This window comes from Podarcis muralis, chromosome 3 (assembly GCF_964188315.1).
Source record: "Podarcis muralis chromosome 3, rPodMur119.hap1.1, whole genome shotgun sequence".
NCBI lineage: Eukaryota > Metazoa > Chordata > Lepidosauria > Squamata > Lacertidae > Podarcis > Podarcis muralis.
In genome coordinates this window covers 19,338,904-19,356,549 of record NC_135657.1, presented here as the reverse complement: position 1 = coordinate 19,356,549, position 17,646 = coordinate 19,338,904, and the positions used below count along the sequence as shown (strand labels likewise).

Here is a 17,646-nt window from a genome sequence, read left to right as displayed (position 1 = left end):
GAAATCTCAATCATTAAAAGCTTCCCGAAACAGGTCAGCCATATTTAGGTGTCTACCTTATTTAAAGCATTCTTCTCTTTAGAATCTGGTGAATGTATTAGAAACGTAAACTATGTTATAAATCAGCCTGGAGAATAGATGATCATACGTCCATATCATTGGGAGTTATCCTTCCACCAACAGGCTAAAACTTTCTTATTCAGAAAACTAAGGCATAGTCAAAGCTGAGCACTGGACTATTGCCAGGGCAAACGGTAATACTGGTTCGAAATGTGTTTCAATGTATTTTAACTATTTGTTAATTTATTAACAAAGTTATTAACAAATACTTAATTTATTAATTTATTAATTTATCAATTAATTTATTACTATTTGTTATTTAACTGGTTTGTTTTATTATTCTGAATTTTATAACAAAGTTGTAAGCCACCTTGGACCCGAGTTTGGGAGAAAAGCAGGATATAAATGCATTTAATAATAATAACTTTCAAGTTACCTTCGGTGTCGAAAATGGGACTGCCTGTAGGGATGGTGGGGGAATCCAGTTTGATTCATATTTAATGGATGGTATTGTTCAGAGTAGACCCATCAAAATGAAGGAACATGACAAAGTTAGGTCCATTGATTTCAATGGGGTCTACTCTGAGTAAAGCTTACCTGAATACCACCCAATCGGAATCTCTCTATTTCACACCTTCCGAAACAACACACTAACCCAAATGTCTCACCATCCATCAAAACTCACTTGAGGGGTCTTGAGGGGTTGTAGACCCCACAAGGAAGATATACAGCCCAACAGCTCAATGAGTTGTTGTAACTTAGCCCCCTCTACAGTGACTGCTTTGAGATTTTCTACAATCAAGCAATATATAAATTTTATGGGGGGAAATAAGTATATAAGTGGCACAGGTGGCAGATTTTCTATCCTGAGGGAAGCGTCTTGAGACTAACGTTCCAGTGACTTTGAACCCAGGACTAGCAGTTCAGATCTTTTGAGGAGTGACGAATCAAAGCAAATCACACTTGAGGCAATTTGTTCCTCCAAAAAGTCTGCACTAGTGAATGCTGAAGGTCCAGCTGTTCACTAGTGCCAGAACTTCCCCTCTTCAAGTGCCTCAGAACCTCACCCATATTAGCTATTTCAAACTGAAACTGGACCACCTAAATCTCAGGCACATACTTCTGACAGGTGAAGAACCAGCTATTCATTCAACTGGGCCTGTCACACATCGGTAATGGTACGCCCTCCTGAATTAAATCTCGCCATGTGACCTGCAGATAATTTCGTTGAAGTTCCCCCCCCCCCCAGCAACATTTCTTGCAGCGTTTCCCCCGACTTGGAGTCCAGAATTGGCGGAAATGTGAAATTTCACATCAGTGCCACGAGCATGGCTAACTCGAGCATGATGGGCGCATGACTCCCGCATGTGCTACTAGAAGCAGCAGCAGTTGGCAAGTCTAGTGTGTGGCTTTGATGCATTCCTGGAATGAAACAATTCAGTCAATCGGATTTTCTCACTGAGACATCATTTTCCCATTGGTTATTTGTTCAGGGCTAGTGATAAATGACCTTCAAACCAACCTCTGGGCTGTAGCCAGTGCTTTCTTTTCTTTTCTTTCTTTCAGCCGGAGCACAGTTCCTGCACCTCTGAGGTGGGTGCCATTGCAGGCCACTCCTCCTCCTGCCTGCTTCTTGGCTTTATGTACTTCTGAGAAGCCCAAAACGAACATTTCAAGTCAAAACGGAAGCTGGCCAGCCTGTGCAAGTCTACATATTTATTTATTAGATCTATGACTCCACCTAGCTGCTCTTAGCCTTGATTGGTCAAGCTATGGGGCGGGGCCCATTTGTACTTCCTTTTATTCAAACCCTCTCCCATGTAGCCGCGGTGGGCTTTAAGCCTTCCAGCCAGGCCTCTACCTGTGATGGCCAGGGATTCGGACTCGGATGCTGAACCTGAGGGATCCCAGCCTGCACAGGACTCCCCGCCTCCAGAACCAGCTGAGCCGGGGCTGGGGCATGAGCCTGAAGGGTCCTCACCTGTGCTGGATCCTCAGGTGCAGGCACCAGCTGAGTCTGCTCTGGCTCCTGAAGTGATGGAGGACCCATTGCCTGCAGGTGGTCCACTCTCAGCCCCGTCAGGAGAAGCTGAGGTTGCCTCTGGGTCCGGTAACCCTCCAGCCTCTCCTGAGCTATAGAGGCTCAGGGCAGAGAGGTGGAGGGAACTAAGTTCCCGCAGGAGGAGTGCTCGCCTCCAGGCCAGGAGAGGCGAGTCACTGGAGGATCGGGGCCGCCCTATGCCTCGGGGCAGATAAAAGCTGGCCAGCCCCACTCCCAGGTTGTGGGAGCAACATTCTTGGTTGCTAGTTCCTGCCTGAACCATGTCCTGCTTTCCTGCCTGAACTCCTGACCCGCCCTGGCTCCCTGCTTGCATGCCTGTTCCTGACTTCACCTGACTCCCTGCCCTGCACCCAGCTTCAGCTACTACAGACTGCCTCCACGTTGCACTTCTGACCACTGACCAGACTTGGACCTCGACCGGACTTGGACCTCGCGTGGTTAAGAGCAATAGGCTCATAATCTGGGGAACCGGGTTCATGTCTCCGCTCCTCCACATGCAGCTGCTGGGTGACCTTGGGCCAGTCACACTTCTCTGAAGTCTCTCAGCCCCACTCACCTCACAGAGTGTTTGTTGTGGGGGAGGAAGAGAAAGGAGAATGTTAGCCGCTTTGAGACTCCCTAGGGTAGTGATAAAGCGGGATATCAAATCCAAACTCCTCAAACTCCTCCTCCTCCTCTCAGGTAGCCCATGGGACCAGCACACTACCGTTGCACACATGTGCATTTGTGCAAGGGCCCTTCTGAGATGTCCTAGCCATCTGCCTGAATCTTAGAGATCTGACACCTTCATTTTACACCTGTATAGTGCTGCAACCCCACAGTCGCCTTTGACTGGACTTAACCATCCAGGGGTCCTTTACCTTTATTTACACTTGTAAAATGAAGGTGTCAGATGCATCTTTATGGGGAGGGCATTCTTAGGACCACTTAGGAGATACCCTCTCCCAGGCCAGAACCCCCTGAGCTTCTGAGGGTGGAGAAGGTCTGTAGGGAAGGAGGCGGTCTTTCAAGTATTTGGGGCGTGAGTCATTTAGGCACCTTCAGCTGGGCCTGGAAACGAACTGTTAACCTGAGAGTAAATTCCATTGGACTACATTGGACTTGCTTCTGAGTGGATAGCTCAGTTGGCTAGAGCATGGTGCCGATAACGCCAAGGTTGCAGGTTTGATCCCCATATGGGACAGCTGCATATTCTTGCATTGCAGGGGCTGGACTAGATGATCCTCAGGGTCCCTTCCAATTCTACATTCTATGATTGCACTGCAAGGGATTAATAGTTGTTGCAAGGCTCTGGAAGAAATTTCTTTGATAGGTGCGGAAATGTAGCCTCCCTTTTACACTCACTTAAGCAATGCAAATGCATCTTATTATATTTTGGAAGTGCAATGATATAGTTCAGGGTTTTCTTTTCAGCTAGATGCTTTTGGTTTTAGACATATTTGGGCACTGTGTTGGGTTTTTAGAATATTTTTATGCCGCGTCAGTTCCCTTGAACATTGGATACAGTGGGCTATAAAGATCCATGCATAATTTTCTTCCTCTTTCTGAAGCCCGACTAGAGAACATGAGGAATGTGTGGCTGGTGGTGGTAGCAAGAGTCCAGATGGCTGGTAGCAAGAACCCCAGCCATGACGCCATCTTTCCACACTCCCATTCCGCTGCAGCAGTTCATTGGCTGCTGGTCACCATGAGGGTGTAGCCTCTTGGGCGAAACGATGCCCTGCCAGGTATCTTCTGCTGGACAGGAGATGCAAGAACGTTGGAGGACCTTTTTCAGCACTGACTGCAGACTGTGTTGGGTGGGGCCAGAGGCAAAGGTGGGCAGGGCAATGAATGCAAACATCACCTTTGTACATACAGTAGGCTAGCTTCTATTACACCCACACAACCTTCTCTATCCTATATCCAGGCATGATCAGAGTACCAGTATATCTGAAGGAGCGTCTCCACCCCATCGTTCTACCCGGACACCGAGGTCCAGCGCCGAGGGCCTTCTGGCAGTTCCCTCACTGCGAGAAGCCAAGTTACAGGGAACCAGGCAGAGGGCCTTCTCGGTAGTGGCACCCGCCCTGTGGACATCCCACCAGATGTCAAAGAGAACAACAACTACCAGACTTTTAGAAGACATCTGAAGGCAGTCCTGTTTAGGGAAGCTTCTAATGTTTGATGCATTGCTGTATTTTAATATTTTGTTGGAAGCTGCCCAGAGTGGCTGGGGAAGCCCAGCCAGATGGGCAGGGTATAAATAATATGTTGTTGTTGTTGTTCAGCCAGACAAACACACTCAAGGCCAGAGAGAGGTTAGGGGTTGTTCCCTGGGGATGCAGTCCCTCCCTCCCAGAGATACAAGATGGCTGCTCTCAGCAGCAAATAACACATTCGCCATCATGTCTACTTTGGCCCCAAAGAGTCAAGAGTTTGCCCATCATACCCACCCCCTCCAATTAGAGCCAGTGATTGGGTTTGTCCATGTTTTCAGCTGCTGTATCTTCCTTGTCCTCTGAAGAGAGCAGAACAGCTGGTCTCCCATCCAGACAACTCTGTGAAGGTAGGTCTCATTGTTATCTCCTGGGCCTTCAACCCTCTGAGCCCTACAACCCTTTACCAGAACTGATGCCCAAATGTGCTTTGTTCTGATAGACAGCACAAGGGATCGCACTGACCCCACTTCCAGCACTTCTGTGGTGCAACCTTGAGAAAGTACCGGAAGTGACTCCCGTCTGCCATTTTGACGGCCTTCGCTTGTTGGCTGTTCATTAAGCAAACAGGGAAATACACATCAGCAAAAAGGTAGGCGAGCTTTTTAATGGCACGACCCAGAGTTCCCTTGGAAGAACAAAGCCACTAGGACTGCCGGTTCTCATACAAACAAGACATCCCCTCGTATTTGTTTGTTTGTTTTATTTTAAAGTCATCATCTGGAGTTATGAAAATGCCAGGTGGATCTGTACACAGATTATAGCTTCTCTGTGATTGCATGCCAGGCTTTGGTGGCTGAGAAATGTGCCATGCAGTTTAAATCAGGTTTTTGTTTTTATTTCCTTGTTTGCAATTGTACATTCTAGTTGCAATGTGTAAAACATTCTAGAGCTGCTTTCCTAAAAGAATGTGAAGGAGATATGCCGAGAGGGGCTTTTTCGTTTTGTTTTGTTTTACTTTGGAGCCTGGCCATGTTTTAAGTACATGATACCAGACGACGGAAGTCCTGTATCCAGACCAGAAGAGCCTGCTTGGTGGAGTGGGAGACGGTCTTAACACACAGCTGCTCCTTGACAGGACTCTGGCCGTTTAGAAAGCAAGCCTGAGCATCCATTACCAATGCAAAGATACCTGCATTACAGTTGCAGTTTCAGTCCAAAGAAATAGCCACACAAGTTACATTGCACAGCACAGTGCCCTTTACATGTTACATACATATCACATCCTGCTCTTGCATCTTTCGGAAGGGATGATTCATGCCATCTTTCGCCTCTTGGCTGACAATTCAAGGTGGAGCGTCTTGCAGCTGCTCAAGAGCTGAGCCTGGCCTGTGTGGATTGGCAAAGGTGCACCCATGCTCCAATTGAACATCTAATTTTCAAAAAGCACAGAATCTCCCAGGAAGCACTTTATGGTCCCTGTCGATCCCTCCCCTCCCCTCCCACCTCCCCCCCTGTTTGCACGAAATCTGCCACCTAGATCAGCAAGTTCTTCCCAGCCCTGGCGACTGAGGGGAGTGTGATCTCTCGGACGAAGGTTTTGTGTCTCGAAGTGCATAGTAGAATCACAAACACAGCAACGTTAGTGCAAGTGCGGGAATGAGTTTGCTTCGCATTAGTTGATCAAAAAAACCCCTTTCCTCATATTTACAGCTTCCTCTGCGCATTATATAAGAACAATCTTTCGATACGTTTCCAGGGCCCAGCTTAGAAGTTACAGTAAATGGTGGCTCCACTCCCAGCTCTGCCGCCATAATTTCCTGGTCAACCTTCCCACGGGTCATGATGACATCACACCATTCTGTTGCCCCTCCCACCCACCACGCTATTGGTGGGAGGGAGACATGATGTCACAATGCACACAGGGGCGGGGGCAGGGGACGAGATGAGGTTATACATTAGTGTGAAATCAACTTTGACCTCCCCAGATTGCCATCCTGCTCAGCCTGAATCATCTGCCTTGTAAACACCCCAAGTTCACAGCCTGCCAACGGAGGAGGATAAAATCGGAGGGGGAGCAATATACTGCCTGAAACAATGTTAGACCATTTGCATTTAAATTCATATTCAGTCCTACGCTACTTTTTCCTGCCAAAAGGGAAGAGCTCTGGAATCAGTGGCGTAGCGTGGGTTGTCAGCACCCGGGGCAAGGCAAGTAATTTGCGCCCCCTAACCCGTGGATTTTAGTAGGGGCAGAGAGCTGCGAGTGCGCGTGCGCCGCCCCCCCAGATGTTGCGCCCAGTGCGGCCGCCCCCCCCTGCACCCCCCACACTACGCCACTGTATGGAAGTGCCAAAATCTTGCACAGATCCAGAACCTCATAGGCAGATGAGAGTCTGAGACAAAAGTAGACAGAGCAGCAGATACATTTTTTTTTTTACCTTTATATGGAAGGCTAGTTTTTGCACACCCCTATTTCCCCCATCCACATTTGCAAGAGGCATGATCAGAGTTCAGGGGCACATTCCAGCTAGGCAAAAATACTCAAGAAAGGTGTATGTAGCAGGGCCACCGAGGGCCGAGTCTTGGAGAGAAAGGGAATGGCTGGAGAATGTGTGGCATGGGGAAGGTCTCAGGATCCAGAGAGGCCCAGAGGGCCACGTTTGACCCCAGGTTCACCCACCAGGTAGCCAACATTGTGCTGGGACTGCAACCCCACCTGCCCCAGCCAGCATGGCCAATGGTGAGGAATTATGGGAGTTGGAAGTCCAGCAACTTTGCAGAGGCACCATGTTGGCTACCCCTAGTTCAAGTAGAGACACCACACGGACTCGCTTAGAAACATTGGAAGCACAGAGTCTGACCCCTGCTCCATCTCATTCAGGATAGTCTACCCTGACCAGCAGCAGCTCTCTAGGGTTTCATACTGGGAGTCTCTCCCAGTCCTACCTGGCGATGCTAGGGATTGAACCTGAGACCTTCTGCATGCAAAGCAGATGTTCTGCTACTGGGCTAGAGCCCAAGGGGTGGAGAGACAAATGGGTAGATAGCACAGTTGTCTTGCCTCCACAAACCAGCAAGAAGACCCTTGACAGCTTCCAGCAGAGGGTGTTGGTTTTGTCACTCCACGTTTCCCGCTCCTTCTCACAGATTCATCCTCATGCGCCTTCTTAATCTGTTTTGCTCAATCTAATCTTGCAACAAAGCTTGGTGTCTTCCCATCCCGTCCCATTTTCAATAATTTGCTCTGGTTGCTTCTGGAACTTGTTTCTCACTTCCTCTTAGAGGCTAAGTTACGTGTGACACAGACATCCTGGTGTGGTGTGTTTTTTATATATATAAATGAAAGAGGTGGGGGGGAGCTACACATTTGATTGCACCCACAGTGCTGGTGGAGGAGATGCTTAACACTTTCCTGGTGCGCTGTTTTTTTGCAAGCAAAGTCCCCACAAGTTGTTTCCTAACCCAAAGGGAGAGAAACCTAGGTCCCCGTGAAGTTTTAATGGCAGAAACGGCCCACAGGGGAAAAGCTGTGCCCCACCGTCAGGTCTGCAATCAAATTCCAAGCCTGGAATTTTTTGTTGGTTTTCGAAAGGACAAGGGGCAGGAAATCCAGCACAGATCTCCTGGCATCATGTGCAGGTTGGCCCTTAAAAGCTCTGTTTTCTTTTTAAAACTCTGTATAGCAGTTCCTTCCAGCTTATGCTGTTCAGAACCACATCATACACTTAGAAGCACATCCAATGCACTTTTAAAGCACACGGCTTCACCCAAAGAATTATGGGAATTGTAGTATGTTAAGGGTTCTGGGACGCGGGACGCGGGTGGCGCTGTGGGTTAAAGCCTCAGCGCCTAGGACTTGCCGATCGAAAGGTCGGCGGTTTGAATCCCCGTGGCGGGGTGCGCTCCCGTCATTCGGTCCCAGCGCCTGCCAACCTAGCAGTTCGAAAGCACCTTCGGGTGCAAGTAGATAAATAGGGACCGCTTACTAGCGGGAAGGTAAACGGCGTTCCGTGTGCTGCGCTGGCCCGCCAGATGCAGCTTGTCACGCTGGCCACGTGACCCGGAAGTGTCTCCGGACAGCGCTGGCTCCCGGCCTATAGAGTGAGATGAGCGCACAACCCTAGAGTCTGTCAAGACTGGCCCGTACGGGCAGGGGTACCTTTACCTTTACCTAAGGGTTCTGGGACTCTGTAGCTGTGCCAGAGGGAGACCACAATTCCCAGAATATTTTTTTGGGTGGGTGGGTGGGTGGGAAATAGAGTCATGTGCTTCAAATGTATGGTGTGCATCAGTTAGTAATCATTTGCCATCCCTTCTTTGGCTTCTTTCCCACTTCCTTATGTTTTCCTACCCTATGAAGTCCATTCATTTTAAATGGTGAACCCCGTCGTCATTTTGGATGCTTTACAAATTAGAGATGATGATGACAAACACTGGGCAGAGTTATATGGATACCACCAAAGAGACTGCTACACTCCTGGTGCTGCTGAGATGGCACTAGGACAGGGAGGTTGCCTATGCAAAGCAGCCTTTGCCAACCTGGTGCCCTCCAGGAGTTTTGGACTACATTTCCCATCAGCAGCGTTTCCTGGGGCTGGTGGAAATTGTAGTCCAAGGCTTCCGGAGGACACTCTCGAAAACAGAATTCCACCCCTCTCAAATGAGAGGGAAGCCCCCAGATTTGTATGTCTCAAAACGAAATCTGTGCCAAAGGATTTCCTGCCAACTCCCAGCCCTGCTGGCAATCTGTGCAAGCGTTCCCCACTCCCCAAAGCTATCCCTCCTATATACTAGAATACACTCACTTCTTCCCTCTAATTGGTCGTGACTGCGGTGAAGATATGCATCAAGAGAAGGTAGGTGCCCCCTCCCTCCCCCCGGTCACTCGGATGTGCTAGGTAAACAGCATGTAGGAAAAATGGGACGGTGGGGGAGATGTAGTTCTATAAAGGGTGCTGCAGCGGCAATCTTGCCTCTGTGCCTCCACTGCTCCTGGGTCCTTGGGGCAGGGCCTTTTTAGTGGTGGCCTCATACTTGCAGAATTCCCTCTCTAGGGAATTCTGATTGGCCCACTCTCTTCTGACCTTTGAGTGTCCCCAAAGGACTTTCCTTTTTCGCTGAGCTTTTTTCTAGACCTTACTGCTGAGCCCCTTTATGTTGTTGATCTGATTTTGCTTCCATTGTGTTTGTTCAGTTGTTTCATTTTTAACGCTTTAATGAAACGCCACCTTGTGAGTGAGGACTCCCTCCCCCAATAGGGGGTGGTCATATATTCATTAAACCAGCAAACAAATGAACAAAAAACAATGTATAAGAGAGCACTGCTAACTTGTGAGGAGAGCAGTGTTGAGTCAATAGCAGGCACATTTAGTAAACCAACCCTAATAAATATTCCGGTTTCCTTTCTGGTATGACTCTGTATACCATTTGCTAGAAATCGCAAGAAAGGAGTGTGCTGCTGTCACACTCAGGTCCTACTTGCGAGCCTTGCCTAGGCCCCAGGTTGGCCACTGTGAGAACAGGATCACAGCAGGTCTCTCGATATGTTTTTATATTAGCTGTTTATCATAAGAGTAATAGAGTATAGCATCAGGAAGGGGGCCAGAAATGCAGGTCAATTATGTTCAACATAAAACACATATTGCTGCCCCTAACTTGTGCCGTTGCACCAGAAGCGCAGAACCTATAGCAAGACTGAGTGTGCTTTCTGCCACGATGCTCAAAGAACCATTTATCCGATTGACCAGGCTACGAGATTGACACAAGCTATGAGACTGGGCAAAAAGACTTGTATCGGGTGTGTTCACCAGTTAAAGTCAAAATGCCCAAAAGGCGATGGGGGCCATGTAATAAGAAAGTCTTGGGGAGGACACAAAATGAGTGGGCTTCATGATAGGGGGGGATAATGAAGCACATGCATCAAAACAGTCTCTACTCCTAGGAAGAAGAATGACCGACGTCCTCTTTTGAACCTGCGTTTAGGCTTGCTTTTAATCAAACATGAATATACATAGTATGCAGTCGCTGACTAGCATCCAAGAGACGACATATTTGCCACGGCATTTTGGAGAGCTTTCATAGAGAAGCTATTTAGAACCCTGGAACAAATCCTATTAGACCAGGGACAATCCACAGCTTCCTCTGCCGTAACAGATGACTATCAGTGCTACTCCCTTTGGCTTCCTTCTCAAGAAAACAAACTGTGTCTCCATTTCCAAATTTGGCTCAATGAGGGCCCTGTTCTTTAATGCATGTTCATTCAGGGCGTACTGATGCACAACCCCAAGGAAAAGCAGCTAAACCCCTTGTACCAATAATCCCTTAACCCTTCGTGGTATTGATAGGGTCCTCTCTTTTTTGCTACGGTAGGCATGGATGGCGTGTACCCATTTCTTTACCCAATACTGATGCTCTTTGGATGGCAGACGAAAGCTGTCTTGCTTTCCAACCTTGCTAAATATATACATACTGATATTTGAAATATTGCATTTCAGAGTGAAGAGCGGTACAACAATAGGCCTGCTCATCTCATATTGCCTGATAAAATTACATGGGACCACGCTCTTGTACAAAAGAAGACAGAGATTATCAGATTATCAGCCTTGTGGGAAGGAGAGACAGAGGAGTCTCACTGGAGTTGGAAAAGGAGCAAAAGTTGCGTGCGGATTGCCCACATACACATGCCTCCTTGCCACCCAAACCTGGAAGCCAAAAGTGCTGTTTTGGTTCCAGCCAGGCCCTTCAAAATGATGCCAATTTCAACTCTGACCCTTGACACAAAAGCAGAAAAGGGAAACGAAGTAAAGTGAGGGGCGGGTGGGGTGGAAATTGCATTGCCAAGCTAGTGGGGGGGGGGCTGAGAAATACCAGTAATGGCATACTCCCTTTGGGGGCTAAGAAAAATAAATGCAGAGTTTGATGTGAAGCAGCGGGTGTGAAGAGGAATGCCATAAAACAGGCTGGAAAAGAATTTGAATCATGAGATAACCTTTGGCTGACGACAGTTACATTTTGTGGGATAGTCAAAGGTCTCTAAAGTGCTTTGCAAATCTCAACAAAGGAATAAAATATTGTGATGAATTTTCACCATTTGTTGAGAGCCAAAGGAACTCCTGTTCTAAGGGCTGCTTCATATATAATGCTACAGGCAATCTTTCCCAGTCCCAAACAGATGACCAAATAAGATTCCCAGTTTATGCAGAAGCATCCCATATAATCCCAGGGCAACAGAGCAGTCTAGACATCTTTGGATTCAAATTGGTGCCGCTCAACTGATACGGTCCTGATGGTTTAAGGCAGGGTTACGTGTTCTACAATCCTGCACAAACACACCAAAAATCCAGAGAATCTGGTATTGGGCACCAAATGTAGCATCCTATGGTTTTTGAAAAGCTTCTGGTCCAAGCATGTGAGCAACGTCTAATATGATCTTCAAAGCCAGAGAGCTCTGAAAGATTTGCAGTGGTCAAGAGGTGGGGCTTCAGTGCCTTAACCATTCCTAGGGTTAATAGAGGCAGAATGATGTGCGCAAAATAAGCCAAAACTTGCAAACGTGCTTAAGTTGCATAATTTATACAGGTCGCAGAATTCGGCTTTTATTGGCAGCTTAGAAGACACTCAGCCCTGCTCAGTGTAGATGCAGAAGAGATAGATGCACTCATTTCATCACAAGGGTATGTGTATAATCAAAGGAAACTTGCCGCATGGATGAAATTCCAAGGATTTGTTCTACAAGTTAGTGGGATCTTCAGAATCAAAAGACTGAACGGACCTATGCAGACACTGGCATGCAGTGAGTTAGGCATCTTGGATGCCTTGCAAGGCTTCTGACTTGCATTTACAGGCTGAGGCTTAAGCTGCAGGCTATGTGAAGTTCTGCAAACCCGTGCCGTTGGTTCCCAGCTATCACGCCTGGCTATTGCAGAGAAATAGACCACTGTGTGCATTTCAAGTATCCACACATCCATGCCTCCATGCCTATCCCTCTTGGTCTCCACATTCCTTTCTTCACCCTATTTCCCTTTGACCACGAGGGACATAGCCAGGTTATTTCTCCATCTAGCCTAGCACTGTGACTGGCAGTGGGCCTCCAGGGTCTCAGGGATAGGTCTTTGCTATCTCCTGCTACCTGATCTTCTCGACTACAGATGCCAAGGGTTTAAGCTGGGGCATTCTGCATGCAAGATATGTACTGTACCACTGGTCTCCAGTGTGTGGGACACTCCTGTCAGCCCACAGCTCTGCCCTGACACTGGCCCAGAGCTTGCCCTCATGTCAGACGTGAGAGCAGTAATGATGGCACAGTCTCTGGGGTGCCCTTTGGAACTTGCCTCGGTCTGAAGACCCCAGAGCATCAGATGTTGTGTGAAAACAGGTCAAAAAGTCAAGAAAAACACCGTTCAAGAGCAGACTCTCCTAAGCAATGGAAGGGGAAAGAGGAAAGGTGGAAAACGACGAGTCAGCTGATGGTAGTCCAGAAAAGCCGATGGACAAAATGAATCAGGAGGACACATATGCTGGGGAAGACATGAACTTGACATGAGCCAACAGTGTGACGCGGCAGCTAAAAAAGCCAATGCAATTCTGGGCCTCATCAATAGGAGTATAGCATCTAGATCAAGGGAAGTAATAGTGCCACTGTATTCTGCTCTGGTCAGACCTCACCTGGAGTACTGTGTCCAGTTCTGGGCACCACAGTTCAAGAAGGACACTGACAAACTGGAACGTGTCCAGAGGAGGGCAACCAAAATGGTCAAAGGCCTGGAAACGATGCCTTATGAGGAACGGCTAAGGGAGCTGGGCATGTTTAGCCTGGAGAAGAGGAGGTTAAGGGGTGATATGATAGCCATGTTCAAATATATAAAAGGATGTCACATAGAGGAGGGAGAAAGGCTGTTTTCTGCTGCTCCAGAGAAGCGGACACGGAGCAATGGATCCAAACTACAAGAAAGAAGATTCCACCTAAACATTAGGAAGAACTTCCTGACAGTAAGAGCTGTTCGACAGTGGAATTTGCTGCCAAGGAGTGTGGTGGAGTCTCCTTCTTTGGAGGTCTTTAAGCAGAGGCTTGACAACCATATGTCAGGAGTGCTCTGATGGTGTTTCCTGCTTGGCAGGGGGTTGGACTCGATGGCCCTTGTGGTCTCTTCCAACTCTATGATTCTATGATTCTATTCTATGATTCTAAGAGCAGGATCAAGTGGAAATAGGACAGAAACTTCAGGGAGCTCATCAAGGGAGAAACTTGCCCCAATGGAAATGCATGATGTGGTTTGCTTGAGGGAGGAGAGAGGAGGATGTGAAGTCTGGACAAGGACAGAACAAAGCACAAGGCAGGGCTGAGAAAAAAGGTGTCAGAAAAACGCGGGCAGGGGCTATTGTTTTGATTTTGGTTTAATTCTTTACTTGTGTTTTATCTTGTATTTCATTCTGTGAATCGTCCTGGGATCTCTTGATGAAGGGTGGTATATAAATTCAGTGAATAAATAATAAACAAACAAACAAACAAACAAAGGGCATCCAACTCAGAATAGAGAGCCATGATGAACGACCTGCCCCAAATGAATGGCACAGAGACTCAAATCCCTCCGTTCCGGGTTATTGTTCAAAAACAATGCACACTGCAGGTCTCACTGGGCTTGACCTACTAAAGGGCAGCAAAATGAACCAGGTTATTTCAGGAGGATTTAGAAGGAATTGATGTCCGAATGCTGTGACAATACTGTGTGTGTGTGTGTGTGTGTGTGTGTGTGTGTGTGTGTGTGTGTGTGCTTGCCACAACATGGCGGTGGTGGTTGTGGGACACCATTTGGCGCTCTCCAGTAGGCAGCAAGAAGTCTTGGGCTGGCATTGACAACAAAACAATTCTAAAATGACAGAACCTGCGCTTAGTTTGATTCTCTCCCCCCCCCCCCTTCTTCTGTATTTCTTTCTGAATGCTCAGTCCTGGGAAGAAGGAAGCCTTTGCAAGAAGGGGTCCACTGCAGACCAGTTCGCTCGGCTGTTTCAAACACAGCGGCTACATGGAACAGCCACCATTAATTCAATGTCACTTGATGGTACCTGCAGCTCTGTAGTGAATTCTCTGGGACATACTGAGCCTTCAGCTCCTGACCTCTTGGCAGTTGGCATGTGCTCCAAAAGGGATATATAGGGAACCGCTGTCTCAACCTACCTCCACAGAACTGCCTGCCATGCCAAAATAGCTATCCACGTGGGAGAAGGAGTTGCCCTTCTCACAGCGATGGGAGGATGGTCAACATGGGATGAGGAGGGCAGGGAGAGTGCATGCTTTAAAGATAGGTGCTTATTTTTGCCAGTGTTGAAACAGAAAACTTCAAAATTGTACCTGAAAGATGCATGGGAAGCTACTGATACTGGAGAACCTGTAACAGGAAGGAAGGAGGGGATCTCATGCACACTAGAGAGTCCTGAAACCACAGAATGGGTAGTGGTAGTAGTGGGGACTGCATGAAAACATGGGAGATAAACCCCGGGAAAATGTGGCTTTTGCTCTCAAAACCCCTCTGCATCCCCAGTACTCCAAGATACATGCCGCAACTCTCCAAGCTGCGCAAGCCCAATCGGGGCTGTTGGGTTACCTTTGCTAAGACCACATCTATAGTCCCAAATACGTTTGTCTTTATGGCTCCCGTCCTTTCCCTAGAATTCAGATGCAGACCTGAGGCCTCTCCCAGGACCACAAATCCCATGGTTCTTTGAATGACAGTCATAGCATCAGACTGTTGCATGCCCTTGGTTTCCCTCTGCTGGACAAACTGGCAAAGGGATGACAGCGCTTTTATCTGTGAACAAATTCCATCTCCTTAATAAGGTATATACTTTTTTAAAAAAGACAGCCACCAACCCTCCAGTGGCGTGTTGACATGCATGGGCAATCTTGACAAAATAGCTGCCAAAGATTTGCCTCTGACCACTGAGTCCCCGATCCCTACTGGGTAAAGGAACAACGGGGACACATCTCCCAGATAAAGTATAGCACCAGGAATCTTCTTCTCCCGAAGTCAGCTTACGAAATTTAGCTCAGCAAGCATCTGCCCAAATAGGTAAGTGAGCAGGCCAGGCTCCCTTTGCTCTTCATACACCCTTGCCTATTAGTTGCAGAGGTAAAGGATAACTGGGACCTAACACCCGATTAATTCCTCAGCTCAGGCCTTCCATTTCATGCAGTCTGAAGGCCAGGGATGAAGAACCTGTGGCCCTCCATATGTTGTTGGGACTCCAGCTCCCATCAGCCTCAGCCAGCATGGCCAGTGGTTGGGGATGAGTCGAGTTGGAGTTCAGCAACATCTGGAGGGCCTCTGGTTTCCCACCTCATCCCAAAGCTGTTGCCACATGGCTAGGCTCCTTTCGCTTTCTCAAGGTTTTTTGGGCAAATTGCAGGATGTTATTGGCTGGTTGTTTTGTGCTCCTGTCCTACATCCCCAAAAGCTGGGCCCTTAGAGGCAAGCTGCTATAGAGAATGCCCCTTCCCTAACCCCACTGGCAAACGAAATCATCTCCCACGTGGGAGAGCAAGGTGAGAAGGATGCTGCGAAACTGACCTCCCCAAACGATACTGTTTGTCAAGATACTGTTTTGTCAGCAAGCACCAACCCCGAAAACCAGCTGTCACACGGACCAAGCAGTAGGTACTGTAGTTAAGGTCTCACAGCTGTGCTTCAGAAGCAAGCAGATACCGCCAGTATCGGGCATTTGGGGATAAGAAGCCTATTTCAAAAATAAATAAATCTGTGGCCGCCTGCATGTCCAGCACGGAGACAAAGTCCCAGAGCAAGAGGCAGTGACCGATTCATAGATTCCTTGCGTTTGAATTCGGAGGAAACCCTGCGCGCTGGAACCATGCGATGGCCACAGATCATACTTCAGGGCTAAGAGGTTGTTTTGTCTTTACCATTTCTGCCAAGAAAGAGACCAGCTAATGGGTCTCTGGGAAGCCTTTGCCCACAATACAACCTCCCGGTGGACAGGAAACTTACAGGTGCATCGCTTGAACAAATCAGGACTAAGGTCCCTCCCCTTCACAAGACACTGGAGCAGCTGCATGCTTGTAGGGGGGGAGGAGCTACCCCTGCCTTAACATGCTCATCGTTTCGCCAGCAACGAGCTCCTCAGGCCGGCCAACAGAGAGGCCCTATATATGCCGGAAGCAACACGCAGCCCCTCTCCTTCTGGCTAGCAGTTACAGTCATACATTCCCCTTGCTCGACACTGCAGGCAAGGCAGCCACCGAGGAGTCTGGTTGTGACTTTTGTTCCATCAGTGCTCGGGGTCAAAATACTACGGGAGAGTGGACAGGCAGCACGGCCGGAGCTGCCCCGAAGACGGCCCGGGGGTGGCAGGGTGGGGTGGCGAAGGGCAGGGCAGTAGGGCGGTGAGGGAGGCAAGGGCATTGGGTTGACCTGACCATTTAGAAGTTCACACCAAGACTCTTCTTCCAGGTGAGGCGCAGCCCTTTCAGCTCTCCTCTGATTTTGGCCGGTGCGTTATAAAAAAAAGCCGCCTCCCCCTACCCAAGTGTCAGGGCTCCGCGAAGGAGACGGTGGTATTGCTAACCAAGAAAGGGGGGTGTGGGAGGAAAAGACGGCGTGAGAGGAAGGAGAGTCAGGCACAGGGGCAGGCTGCCTGAGTCGCTGCTTGGTGGCTGGGCAATAGCAAGCAAGCATGAGCTGGCCGGGGAGGCCCCAGCCAGGTTAAAGAGCTGGATTGAGACAGCATGAGCTTGAGGGTTAAGTGAAGCACTGAAGTCGAGCTAGCTGCTATATGCTTGTATTTCCGACACGGTGTAAGGCTGTGCTGCGGCGTCTTGAGTGTATAGCATACGCAGAGGTTTCTCCAGCCTGGCGAGATGGTAGGTCGGTTGGTCAAAAATGGTTTGGCAGCAGCAGATCATTATCTAGCAGTAGCCTTGCCTTCCTGGGATACTTGCCTTCCTTTGGTTGCTGGAATTTGAGTTTGGGCTTTCCCTCTCGGTCCTTTCCGGGTTGCACTGGGGGACGCCGGGGCGTCTCCCAGCAGCCCACCTGCCTGAGCTCTGGAGGGAGCCCTGGAAGAAGGTTGCACCCACGGAGGGAACGTGGTACCTGACCTATGTTGGCGGGAGGGCGATGAGCTTTCTTTTCTGGACAGTGATTGGCTCTTGGGGGAAGCACTGAGGTTTCGCGGGGGGAGGCTGGGACTCCAAGGTGGGGGGCGGGGGGTTTTCCTCGGACTGCTCCGCAAGGGAGGTACGGTGGGAGTCGGCGTTGCTTTCGCCCGGGAGTCGCCGGATGGTCTTTGCCCCTGAAGCCTGCAGGAGGAGAGCAAAGGGAAAGAGGAGGTGGGGAGAAAACAAAGAGAATTTAATGGCAAAGCTAACGCTAC

The 17,646-nt window shown here is 48.7% G+C and overlaps 1 protein-coding gene across 4 annotated transcripts in view; it reads right to left on the bottom strand.

The window, feature by feature from the left end:
• Positions 1 to 8,501: 8,501 nt before the first annotated feature.
• TTBK1 (tau tubulin kinase 1) overlaps positions 8,502 to 17,646 on the bottom strand; it is a 113,668-nt gene continuing 104,523 nt past the window's right edge. For all 4 annotated transcript variants that reach the window (XM_077925518.1, XM_028724859.2, XM_028724860.2 and 1 more), the window contains one exon: positions 8,502 to 17,572. In XM_077925518.1, coding sequence (XP_077781644.1) covers positions 17,176 to 17,572 — 397 coding nt within the window. In that variant the 3' untranslated portion in view covers positions 8,502 to 17,175. The remainder of the gene's footprint in view (positions 17,573 to 17,646) is intronic.